Source organism: Lottia gigantea (genome assembly GCF_000327385.1).
Source record: "Lottia gigantea unplaced genomic scaffold LOTGIsca_110, whole genome shotgun sequence".
Taxonomy (NCBI): domain Eukaryota; kingdom Metazoa; phylum Mollusca; class Gastropoda; family Lottiidae; genus Lottia; species Lottia gigantea.
This window is the reverse complement of record NW_008707002.1, coordinates 59,729-72,763: the sequence shown is the minus strand read 5'-3', so window position 1 is coordinate 72,763 and position 13,035 is coordinate 59,729. Positions and strand designations below refer to the sequence as shown.

The 13,035-nt window shown below is 35.8% G+C and overlaps 2 protein-coding genes across 2 annotated transcripts; one reads left to right on the top strand and one right to left on the bottom strand.

The window, feature by feature from the left end:
• LOTGIDRAFT_171138 (hypothetical protein) lies at nt 1-1,891 on the top strand (the record flags this gene model as incomplete). The annotated part of the gene is made up of 2 exons (XM_009047317.1): nt 1-357; nt 680-1,891. 2 exons carry the CDS (start codon nt 1-3, stop codon nt 1,889-1,891), a joined length of 1,569 nt encoding a protein of 522 aa, XP_009045565.1.
• A 5,201-nt stretch (nt 1,892-7,092) lies between these two features.
• LOTGIDRAFT_171137 (hypothetical protein) lies at nt 7,093-12,010 on the bottom strand (the record flags this gene model as incomplete). Its single annotated transcript, XM_009047316.1, has 7 exons — nt 7,093-7,278; nt 7,519-7,997; nt 8,180-8,296; nt 8,813-9,619; nt 11,118-11,486; nt 11,789-11,819; nt 11,987-12,010. 7 exons carry the CDS (start codon nt 12,008-12,010, stop codon nt 7,093-7,095), a joined length of 2,013 nt encoding a protein of 670 aa, XP_009045564.1.
• Between the last annotated feature and the right edge of the window lie 1,025 nt (nt 12,011-13,035).

Sequence of the window (13,035 nt, the reverse complement as noted above, 5' to 3'; positions counted from 1 at the left end):
ATGTTGGGTTTGATCCTGTTTTTTCAGTGGATTTTAACATCATCATCAACTGACTGGTTATCTGTAAATAATAATAGTCATGCTGATTCTCTAGTGGGCAATAATAGCACTAGATCAGATCATATCGAAAACACTTGTTTCAACTTCAATCCTCAAAGTTGTTCGGGTGTTTGTGGACAGTTTTTTGAGTTATGGTGTTCATGTGATGAATATTGTCAGGTATATAGACGATGTTGTTTTGATTATGAAGCAGTTTGTAAAGAAGAATCGGAGATATATCGAAGTCAACACGAGAATCTGATGAACGTCTCCACAGAATGTGATAGCAATATTTCTGGCTACGTCCTGCCACAACAGGTAATGTAATATCAGTCTTGTCTTTCTTATTGATAATGTGGTTTCTTGCTTTTGATACTTTGATCGCTGATTACTTTTTGTTGTTTTTATTATTAGTTCGAAATTTAAGCATTTCATATATTTCTATTCATTTTTGTAATTCTGGACTTTCAAACAAGGGAGATGATCCAATGATTTTATATTTTTATAAAACCCGGAAGGCTGTATAGAAATATAAACCTAAAAATAAGTTCTCGTTGGTATTAAAACAGTTTTCCGGGTCTTTTTCATCTGCTTTGAAATTTGTCGTAGACTGTAGATGTTTTTCTATATATTTATCTAGATTATCACAAGCTGCTCTTTATCCAATTACTCCCTAACGACAGTCGAACTATGTAAGTCAGAAACCAGATCATCAGCCGTGGTGTCAAAGGTGATGTCTAACAGAACTGGTTTACACTATAAAAACAGATATTGTATGTTATGTAATGGTGAAAAACCAGATGATGTTGTGTATTGGTCCACTATGGTAGGAACAACTGACCGTAAAGATAGGATTCGGGATATTCAGCATATTATAAATTTCTTTCAGAATTCTATACAAATGATCCCACCCCCAAATTCAGAAGAAATTATATGTTTTCCCGAACTTATATCAACTTGTGAAAAGTTTGCTTCCCCAGAAGAATCGCGGTTGTGTAAAGAAAAAGCTTTATCACCCATTAGATACAAGACAAACATATATAAAAATACATTCTGTCTTCAATGTAATGTTGTATTATCACCAAACAACAACTCGTGCTTCATGGCTACAAAAACAGACATATTTTATGGTCACTATGAACAATCTCTCGTTTTCTCCATTGTTTTAAATTGGAAGAATAACAGACAGGCCTCGATTTCGATACATTCTCATATGAGTCTCATTGAAAGTTTATCTTGTTCGCTTGATTCCCAGGATAATATACAAACTTGCAAAATACAGAAATGTGTTGGCACCTTGCCTGTAGTTAATGATACATGTCTTATAGGAGAGAATCATATAGGTTGTATTCGTTACTTCTTCAAAATGAATTTCACTATTCCTATGGATATAAGCTCTGAGCAGGTGCTAGAACATATTTCATCCAAACTTGTACAGGTTGCGACAAATCTAGAACGTGCTTTCAACGTTACCAAATACTACAGCCAAAATGTTGCTTTACATGATATAACTATTGTCAATGATCATGTCTTTGGTTATATTATTCTTGATAGGATGGCTTATAGTTTGTGCGATTTAGATTTTAAAAGTGTAAAACCCGAACGATATTTTGAGTATTTAGATAACAATTTGTTTATTAATTTAAGAGGAAGTATTGTCACATGTCGGTTTACTGTAGCGTGTATTTCGTGGTGTGATCACTGGTCTGAGAACGAGTTAAAATGTTCCAGATACCAGCGCTCTTTTACAGGTAACTTCTCCGATATTGCGTCATTCAGCACTAAAATGACACCAATACATGTATTTATATTATTTTTGATACACTTATATGGAATTGTGGTTGCAGATTAGACTAGACAACGTCAATTTGTACAAGAAAACCACAAACTAATTATAAATTCATCCTAGAAAATTTTTAGTTGATATTTCATCTAATGGTATGTTTGAAGATTTGAAAATTTTATTCATAATTTATTCCTTGTTGTATCATAATCATTATATGTTGTTGAAATTTTGAATTTTTGTAATTTAAAGAAACTACTAGTTTTTGTTGAAATAATGATTAAGAAGTAAATAGTGCTAATTACACTGGTATTATATTTATATAACCATTCCTCGACACTTGAAAAAGGATAATATTTCGAAAACCGGTTCGTGTCAATTGCGTAAGTTTTTGTTTTACTTGTTATAATTTTTCACATCATTGTTAGCGTTATTTATCACCTAAATATATATTTTTGCATTTTTCATCATAACTTTCATCTTACTTTATATATCCCCAAACCCAGTTTGACTTATTTGCATAATTTGATCCCTACATTTTCACGCTAGCATATACAGTTTCCTCCTGTTACATCCGCTGTACATTCCCTTTCTAACCTCAACTTATTTTCATTATGCTCCCCAACTACAACAACCACTGGCAAGAAGCCAACCAGTCCCCACTCATAAGGAGGAAGAACCCTTTGTGAAGGTGTTCTTCCAAGTTTTGCAGTGCCTCCATCATTTGGCAATCCTTACCCTTCAACAGCAAGGCCAACCAGCGTTTACCTTCAAACGCAAAGTCTCTGAGTTGGATAGTTTTATCCGTCCAGCAATGAAAACATCAGCTGTTGACGCGAATATTAGATCCCTCAATCGGACATGGCTCTCTAAGGTTACGCAGGTCCTGATCGACCATTACCAAACCACACTTCAAGAGAAGCTGACCACCATTCGTACCAAGTCTTTATCATCATCTGCCGTAGACCGCATCGTTTCTCATGCCCTGTCCTGGTCCCGTCGCTCCTATGGGAAACGTCTCACTCAAGCTGTAATCACAAAGTTCTACCAAACAATCAACGAAACAAAAACCAGAGTAACCATATCTCTACCAACTGAAATGGATACTACACCTGCACCATCTAGAGCCACGACGCTGCCGAACCAAACCCCTAAACGAGCCCGAAGTTCACCTACTCCTAGTCCAGCAGACATAGGTAAACGCTCTCGTAGAGAGGGCACTCCCCTTCTCTTTTCACTTTCAGAATCGTCTTCCCCTTCCACACCATCTGAATCTTCACCACGTGATCCAGGATCCGCCAACCTTTCTTCCTTCTGTGCGTTTTTGGACCAGCAAACCACCCCTCAGTCTCCATCCAAGTCGAGATGTACATCCAGACCTTCCCCCCCCCCCTCTCGAACGAGATCCCAGTCCGTTCCCAATGCTACAATTCTAACAACTACCAAACCAGTACCAATCACACCGTCAACGACCATTATATCCGCTACTAAACCGTATTATCACCAAACCAAGGACAAATCATTATGGAAGCTACCCGCTCTAAAGAAATCTACCTTGATTATTGGATCATCTAACCTGAATCGAATTACCAAAACCAGTTCAGACACTGAAATACATTCTTACTCCGGTGCCCAAATCCATCACATACAGTCAATCCTGGAATCATACGACCATGATCCCAAACCTACTACCATTATTCTTCATGTAGGCCTCAACAACCGTGATCAGCTACCAAAGACCTCCTTTAACCAAGCCCAGAAATTAATCGCCACAGCCAACAAAACCTTCCCAAACTCCAAGATCCTCTTCACATGTATACCCATTTCAAATAAAATCTCGAAGAAAGCACAACAGAACCACAGCACTCTCAACAACATGATGATGGAGTCCAGTATCAACAACCCAACAATCTTACCACCCTACGAAGAAGAATTCGAACCAGTTGATAATCTTCATTGGTCTCCAGAAACAGCAAACAGCATTTATTTGTTTTGGATACACCAGCTTCAAGCATCGAGTAAGTCTTTAAACTAATTACTGGGGATAAAAATACTGAGAGGCCACCGCTAGGCCAAACTGTAGTTAACTTGAGCCGCAAAATTCTCACACCCCTTCAGCATTCAGTCTTAGACCGTGGACTTAAATTTATTCCCACACCAAAGATAGCTAACTTGAATTATCTCCGACCATCCATTGAACGATTTCAACGAAATCTTAGCTGCACATATTTTTTTCGAAACCACCCCCCACGTGGTGCTAGAACAATGTTTATTCCTAATTCCACGTGGACACCCCCTCAGGCCGCCATCCATCCTGAAATATTGAAAGCATTTGCGAGTATGAATAGCCAAACAGTGAACCTTTCCATAACACACGAAAAGCCTAATCTGACACGAGTGGAACGTGAAGCGTTAAACTTACTTAAGAAAGACGATAGCATTATTATTAAAAAGAGTGACAAAGGTTCATGTTGTGTCATTCTGAATAGGGAGGATTACGTTTCAGAAGCAGAGAATCAACTGAATAATCCTAAACACTATGCCATTTTACCGAAACCAATTTTCAAAGAAACTGCTAACATGATTAACAATATTCTTGTCGATTTAGTCAAAACTAGTTATCTCAAACAGAAACAATATGACTATGTGTCTGCCAAACCTGATTGTCGCGAGAGACATTTGTACACTTTGCCTAAAATCCATAAGAATCCAACCAAGGAGTGGTTTATCTCGAATAAAATCCCTAAAGGCCGCCCGATTATATCTGACTGTGGTAGTGAGTCTTATGCAGTGTCAGAATACATTGATCATTTCTTACTACCTCTAGCATGTCAACATCGCGCCTACCTTAAAGACACAACCGATTTTGTCAATAAAATAAAAAATCTTCGAGTTCCCTCTAATGCTATTTTAATTTCTATCGACGTTTCTTCTATGTATACCAATATCGATAAAACTACTGGTTTAACGGCAGTTCGTAAAGCTTTTAATAGAAACCCAGATCCAAACAGACCCGACGATGCAATTCTACAGCTTTTAGAGATTTGTCTTAGTCGAAACGATTTCACATTTAATGGTAAAACATATTTACAAACTTCAGGGACAGCAATGGGCAAACGTTTCGCCCCTTCGTACGCAAACCTTTTCATGGCAGAGTGGGAACGTGGGGTGTTGCCCCTCTGTCCATTTGACCCACTTTTTTACGGACGCTTTTTGGATGACATTTTTATGGTTTGGACTTATTCTATCAAACAGTTTTGGGAATTCTTTGAAATTCTCAACACCCACCATTCTTCTATCAAACTAACCGCAAACGTGAGTGACAAAAGCATAGACTTTCTCGATACCACAGTCTTTAAGGGAGATTCCATAGCAGAAACAAATAAACTGGATATTAAAGTGTATTTCAAAGAAACTGATACTCATCAACTCTTGCACAAGAGCTCCTTTCACCCAAAACATACCTTTTCTGGTATAATTAAGTCACAAGTTTTATGATTTCATCGAATTTGTACAAGATCTTCTGATTTCAACCAAGCCTGTACGATTGTTTTCTCAAAACTGAAAGAGCGTGGGTACTCTAAACGATTTTTACGAAACATAAAAAATTCCACCTTAGCACAATAGCAGCTAAAAACAGACTGTATGCCGAAGTACCTCCAGGTTTAAGAAGTGCTCCATGTTTGTCCAGTAGATGCAAAACATGTCCCTTTATATCTGAAACTCATTATTTTGTAAGCAACTCTACGAATAAAAGGTACCCGATCCAGGAACATCTAACATGTGAACATTCGAATGTAATATATTTAATTTCATGCAAGAGATGCCCCAAACAATATGTAGGAGAAACTAAGAATAATTTACGAACTCGCTTTAATGCTCACAGGTCAGACATCAAATTAAAGAAAGACAAGCCTGTTTCTAATCATTTCAACCTTGACGACCACTCAATAGACGATCTCGCCCTAATCCCAATTGGGCGTATAGAAATTGACTTGCCCGAAGATGAAACTACCAAATTCCGTCAATTTAGGGAAGCCCATTGGATTGAGACATTGAATACAGCAAGACCTATAGGACTAAATATTCATCATAATGTAGGCATAGCACCCTTTGTTGTCCCGTTTAATACCCTTCATCCTAATTTCTAAATAAAGTGTCTGCTCCACCCTAGGCCTGTACATTTGGGAGAATCAAACCCTCCCTTCCCCGAAATACAATAAAGATAATCATTGTACACCGCAAGACCTATAGGACTAAATATTCATCATAATGTAGGCATAGCACCCTTTGTTGTCCCGTTTAATACAACCAGCAATCGAGCAAGCAAGATAGTTCATGCCCACTATAAGAGCCTTCAAGAGAAATTCCCCAATGTCTATAAGCAGAAAAGATAGTTGCATATTCAAAAAATAAGAACTTAAATGATAATATTGTTCATAGTAAACTAAAAACAATCAGTACATAACAGATACTATACTTCTCGCCCATCGGGCGAGTTATTTTTTCTAATTTCAAATTAGAATAAGAACAGAAGAAAACTCAATATCAAGACCCTTAATCCTAATTTCTAAATAAAGTGTCTGCTCCACCCTAGGCCTGTACATTTGGGAGAATCAAAGTTTCAACTAGTCCTGGATTATGTAACATAACGTTCAACTAGTCCTGGATTATGTAACATAACGTTTCAACCAGTCCTGGATTATGTAACATAACGTTTCAACCAGTCCTGGATTATGTAACACAACGTTTCAACTAGTCCTGGATAATGTAACACAACGTTTCAACTAGTCCTGGATTATGTAACATAACGTTTCAACCAGTCCTGGATTATGTAACATAACGTTTCAACTAGTCCTGGATTATGTAACACAAAGTTTCAACTAGTCCTGGATTATGTAACATAACGTTTCAACTAGTCCTGGATTATGTAACATAACGTTTCAACTAGTCCTGGATTATGTAACATAACGTTTCAACTAGTCCTGGATAATGTAACACAACGTTTCAACCAGTCCTGGATTATGTAACACAAAGTTTCAACTAGTCCTGGATTAGATTATGTCACACAACGTTTCAACCAGTCCTGGATTATGTAACATAACGTTTCAACTAGTCCTGGATTATGTAACATAACGTTTCAACCAGTCCTGGATTATGCAACACAAAGTTTCAACAATTTACATACATGTTTAAATCACATTTATACATAGATAATAAATATTGTGAAAATATAATGATAAACACGAGAATGGCGAGGGAGTCGGTCACTATCCAGACTTTCTCAGTTGAGAATATTCATTCTGAAAATAACTGGTGATATCTGATATAATTACTACAGATGTTATAATAATAACAAACAAAACAGACACGATTCCAAGATCTTTCTCAGATTCTTTCCGGTTCACAGCTGAATTTTTCAGATAGAATGTTTTAGATACGGTGTTTTTATCAACCTTCAACAAATTCAGATTATATCCATTATAGGACTCGGTGTTACTATAATTAGAATATCCAGAACAGGGACATTGACATTGACAGGTGTATCCATTACATCGTTTGGTGGGCCAGAACATCTCGTGTGATTTAGAAGTTGATATAAAGTTGGGTTGAGTTGCTGTTTCAAATCCTGAAATGTTCTGATAACGCCCAAGGAGGTCGGTATGTTCTGTAGTAAATGATGGTGTTGAACTAACTATAAAAGTGCTTGGTTCTATAAGCGGTATTGATGATGACATAATTTCCAAATGACTTGACTTTGGTGGGGAGTACTGGGTGGTTTCTATACCATTAGGGAACAGTTTAGACAACGACTCTTCATTCCATATTTCTGATGCTTCGAAAATTTCTGTTTCTGGTATCTTAAAGACTGTGGTAAAAGAATTTTCAAATACATTTAAATCACCAGAACCATGAGAAGGCCGATCTGATTGCGTTATTAATAGCGATTCCGTGGTATAGTCTTCTTCGCTCGGAATAGACAATTCATAAGAATCACTTTCACTTTCTCTGATAAAGGGGGATAAGGTGGAAGAGACAAATGAAGTCGGATTCATTGTAAGATCAGACAGCTGATCAGCTACTAGAGTTGATGTTGGTGAAGCAGTCAATGTTTTCAGAGCAATTGTGTCTGGTACTTCACTATAGACTTGAGAATGAACTTGGTTAGAAATATCTGAAATAGTATTAACATATTATAATATTTTACTTTATTTTACCGTTCCTTACTCAGAGTGAAAAGAAGAACGTTTTATATATGGATCTATTATTATTTCTGAGCAGGCAATACATCAAAAGTCATTTTATATCGGAGTTAATCTTGACACTTTGTTGGGTGGCTATGTTTTGGGTAATTACCTGTCATGTTACACTGGGTTCCAGTAAAACCTTTAAAACATCTACATTTATATCCAAAACTCATTTCTAAACACCAGCCTCCATTTTTACAAGGTTTCTTTTTACACTTCTCCTGTCCTGAAATAAAAAAACTATACGTATACTATAGCAATATCGATATCACTACCTTCCACCTAAACCTCATCCGAGTAGATCCTTCACATATCATGCTCACTATCCTGTCATTGTTATTGTGCTCACTATTCTGTCATTGTTATTGTGCTCACTATTCTGTCATTGTTATTGTGCTTACTATGTCATTATACACTCGCGGCCCTTCTCCTCGAATGGAGCCCCCCTCCCCCCCCCCTCACTCCTTTATTCCTAGATTGGACTTCATCCTAGAAAATAAAACTTCTGTCACATTAGAACAGGAGTGCATCGATTAAATAGCTGTGTCATGAAAACCTGACCGCCATTAAAGGGAGTTAACTGGTGATAAAGTTACTTCAAAACAGATCAAAAGAGATAATTCATATTTGTTTTCGAACCAGACGTACGATTTTCATTTTGAAATTGTAGATTGTGAAACTCTTTATCAGTTGGTAGAACGAAAAATTCGAAATAATATTCATTTATTTTCTCTAAACTTACCTGAAAAAGAAGTCAATTTTAAGCCTGCAAGATAGGCGTACCCTGCTCTAAAATCAACACCATAGATGATGACGCCCATAGAATTTCTCGTTGAATTTGTGTGTATTCCACTAATCTCGTTTACAGTGTAACCATAGAGACAACTATCAACATCCCAATCAAATATGGTTACCATGTAACTGATGACGTCATTGTGTAGAAATGACGTATCAATGACGTAGTTAGTAGGATATCGATCAACTGGGGGTATCAAAACCATGTAACCATCTCCAGTATAATTCTCAGATTGAGTTATGGCGGTTCGTCCAGTCATATATTGAGCTACTAAAACTGGTTTGGTGGTGTTTAAGCATTGGTTAACACCTGTAGGAGCACCGAATGTTATATGTTTATAAGCATCAATAGTGAAATTAGCATTTCCTGTAAATACAGTCGTTTCATTCTCCAAGGCCAAAACTCGGAAAAAACTTATATGATCTTGACCAATTGGAGACACGATAATAAATAGAGTACCAAACTCGGACGTCGGAGTAAGCATCTCTGCAATATGGTCGCAAACTGACGTTGCTGGTATTTTAACGCAGAGGTTTCCAGATAAAACTGCGACTGGTTTATTTGCCGTAATTTTCATACCGGTGCAGTCACGTGCACAGTAGACAGGAATTAAGTCGAACTCGTCCATTGTAAAAGTGAAAACCTCCCCAATATTAAATACTTGAGGTGTTGAGTTATAGAGACAAATATTGGGTACAGTCATTTCAATGTCAACTATTGTTTTATTTTCTACTGCAGCTACCAATATCTGTGCTGAAAACAAAACGTCAAGAAAATTATCGTTGATGTCAGTAGCATCACTACCAACTACTACGACTACCAACAACTACCTAGTTTGCGACATCGGCACCCGCTGGAAGCGAACGATAACTTGTCATCTACCAACAACTACCTAGTCTGTAATATCAGCATCCACTGGAAGTTAACGTTAACTTGCCATCTACCAACAACTACCTAGTTTGCGACATCATCACCCGCTGGAAGCGAACGATAACTTGCCATCTACCAACAACTACCTAGTCTGTAATATCAGCATCCACTGGAAGCGAACGATAACTTGCCATCTACCAACAACTACCTAGTCTGTAATATCAGCATCCACTGGAAGCGAACGTTAACTTGTCATCTACCAACAACTACCTAGTCTGTAATATCAGCACCCGCTGGAAGTTAACGTTAACTTGCCATCTACCAACAACTACCTAGTTTGCGACATCAGCACCCGCTGGAAGCGAACGATAACTTGCCATCTACCAACAACTACCTAGTCTGTAATATCAGCATCCACTGGAAGCGAACGTTAACTTGTCATCTACCAACAACTACCTAGTCTGTGATATCAGTTAGCTGGAAGTGAACTTGGCATCTACCAACAACTACCTAGTTTGCGATATCGGCATCCACTGGAAGCGAAAGTTAACTTGTCATCTACCAACAACTACCTAGTCTGTGATATCAGCATCCACTGGAAGTGAACGATAACTTGTTATCTACATACCTACCTTTGTTTTGTGTTAGGTTAAAATTAAACAAATATTTTAGAATCAAGATCATCAAGCTAATAGGTTGAGAAACATAAAGAGAACATACAATATCAGCTTGAATACGTGATATATCTGGGTAATAATATCCAATGTCAAGCTGCAAATCGAAATAAAGTTTATTTATTTGAAAAAAAAAACCATCATGATATTTTAAATGGTTTCTTATTTCTATATTAGATCTTTTAAGATAATGAAAATAAAATGGTTTCATCCTTGTTGAATCTTTGTTGTAGAAATGATGTTTTCCGTTTTCTCATGATATGAATTGAAGTCCGGATTTTAATGTTTGTTTAATCTACATTTTAAAGACATTGTAAATAAAAACTCATTTTGAATTTATTCTATGGACCTTCCGATGTATAAATTTGTCATTTTATTTGTTGGCAGGAAACACAAGTACATAAGAACCGTTGATGTTCAATGTCAGCAATAGGGTTTTGGTTTATGGTGAAAAGACACGTACTTAATATTCTACTTAATATAATCTAATCTACTTAGAACCTGAAATTAGTTGTCAGTCAAAAGTCAAAATGGGTTATATTCTTTAACTAAAGAACTTGAAACAATGCTTAAGGTAAAAAAAGGTTTAAAATTTGAACTTAACTCTACAATATTTAACAAACGCAATAAAAATGATATTTTCAATTCTGAGATGAAAAAAACATGATAATAAAGTCAGCTCGAATTGGTAAATAATAGATACTTACGAAAGCCTTGGTCGTAATTAATAGCCAAATATTCAGTTCCTAAAGTGGCGACTGGAAGAACCAAAAACCCATCTGATGATCTCAAAAAATTGCTGAAACCATAAACTGAAACTTTAACTGAGGATTCGACTGAAATAGCCATTGATTCTATTACTTCCAGTGAAGATACAGGTATAACAGTGTCGTTAAATACTTCAGCGTGGCTCTTATTGGCTCCAATAGTGACGAAGTTGGTATACCCAGAACCATGATCAGTAATCTTCACTCGACTTACTTCCCTTGTCGTTATTATAATGATATAATCAGCTCCTGGCGAATGTCGAATGAATGACGTCACAAAATACGTTCCCCAGTGGTCAGTGTCTAAACCTGAAAAATACACGAATTGATGACGTATCTTTTCTTTGTTAAAACATAAACCTTACTTTTTATTTTTGTTGTAAATATAACTTTCTAATCCATTCCAGAGAATCAAATTCTGACGTAAATTATTGATGGACAAAGCCAAGTTCGCGAGTAATTAACATTCATTTTCGACTAAAATATTAACTTTACCCTGAATCGATCTGAGTAAATAGCTTTACTAATGTTTAATATCTTAATATTATTCAGTTATTGGAAATATGAAAAACGATAAAAAGAGCGAGGGACTAGTTTGAAATTCGTCTTACCGTTAATTTGACAAATCAAACCGAGAATTATCTGAAATTTAAAATAAAAGATTATAAGATAACTTTTCTTAACCCTAAACCATCAAGTCCAGTTTTTCTTTAGAAAGTTTCTGTGTAATGTTTCGCCTTTTTTCTAGTCACCTATTGAGATCCAAGCATCAAACTGGATTACAAAATAATTCAAGGAAAGAAACTTACAGAGAGAATGAGAGCAGCAGCCATCTTGAAAGCTTGCTGTAGATAAAATGATGTGATACTGGTAAAACCTCGGATGTTTAAACAGAACCTGAATTTTATTGATTGGTGGAATTGCCATAGAGTTTATTGTAAATAAATATTTAAACTTTAGAAAGTTTTCTTTCAGTCTCATTCATACATAACATAACATGAAATAACATGAAAAAACATGAAATAACATGAAACTGTGAGCTCATTAGCTCACAGTTATTGTTCATTTAAAAACCTCACGGAATTATCAACATAACCCCGGACAAATATACAGGCGTTCAGTAGTTTTCTCTGAACATGAAAAAGGTGTTTTGTCTTTAGAATGGGGCATAATGTCTTGTCGAACGTATATAACAGACTGTAAAAGTATATAACAGGCTGTAAAAGTATATAACAGACTGTAAAAATATATAACAGACTGTAAAAGTATAACAGACTGTAAAAGTATATAACAGACTGTAAAAGTATATAACAGGCTGTAAAAATATATAACAGGCTGTAAAGTATATAACAGACTGTAAAAATATATAACAGGCTGTAAAAGTATATAACAGACTGTAAAAGTATATAACAGACTGTAAAAATATATAACAGACTGTAAAAGTATATAACAGACTGTAAAAAATATATAACAGACTGTAAAAGTATATAACAGACTGTAAAAGTATATAACAGACTGTAAAAGTATATAACAGACTGTAAAAGTATATAACAGACTGTAAAAGTATATAACAGACTGTAAAAATATATAACAGACTGTAAAAATATATAACAGACTGTAAAAGTATATAACAGACTGTAAAAGTATATAACAGACTGTAAAAGTATATAACAGACTGTAAAAGTATATAACAGACTGTAAAAATATATAACAGACTGTAAAAGTATATAACAGACTGTAAAAGTATATAACAGACTGTAAAAATATATAACAGACTGTAAAAGTATATCCCAGACTGTAAAAGTATATAACAGACTGTAAAAGTATATAACAGACTGTAAAAGTATATAACAGACGT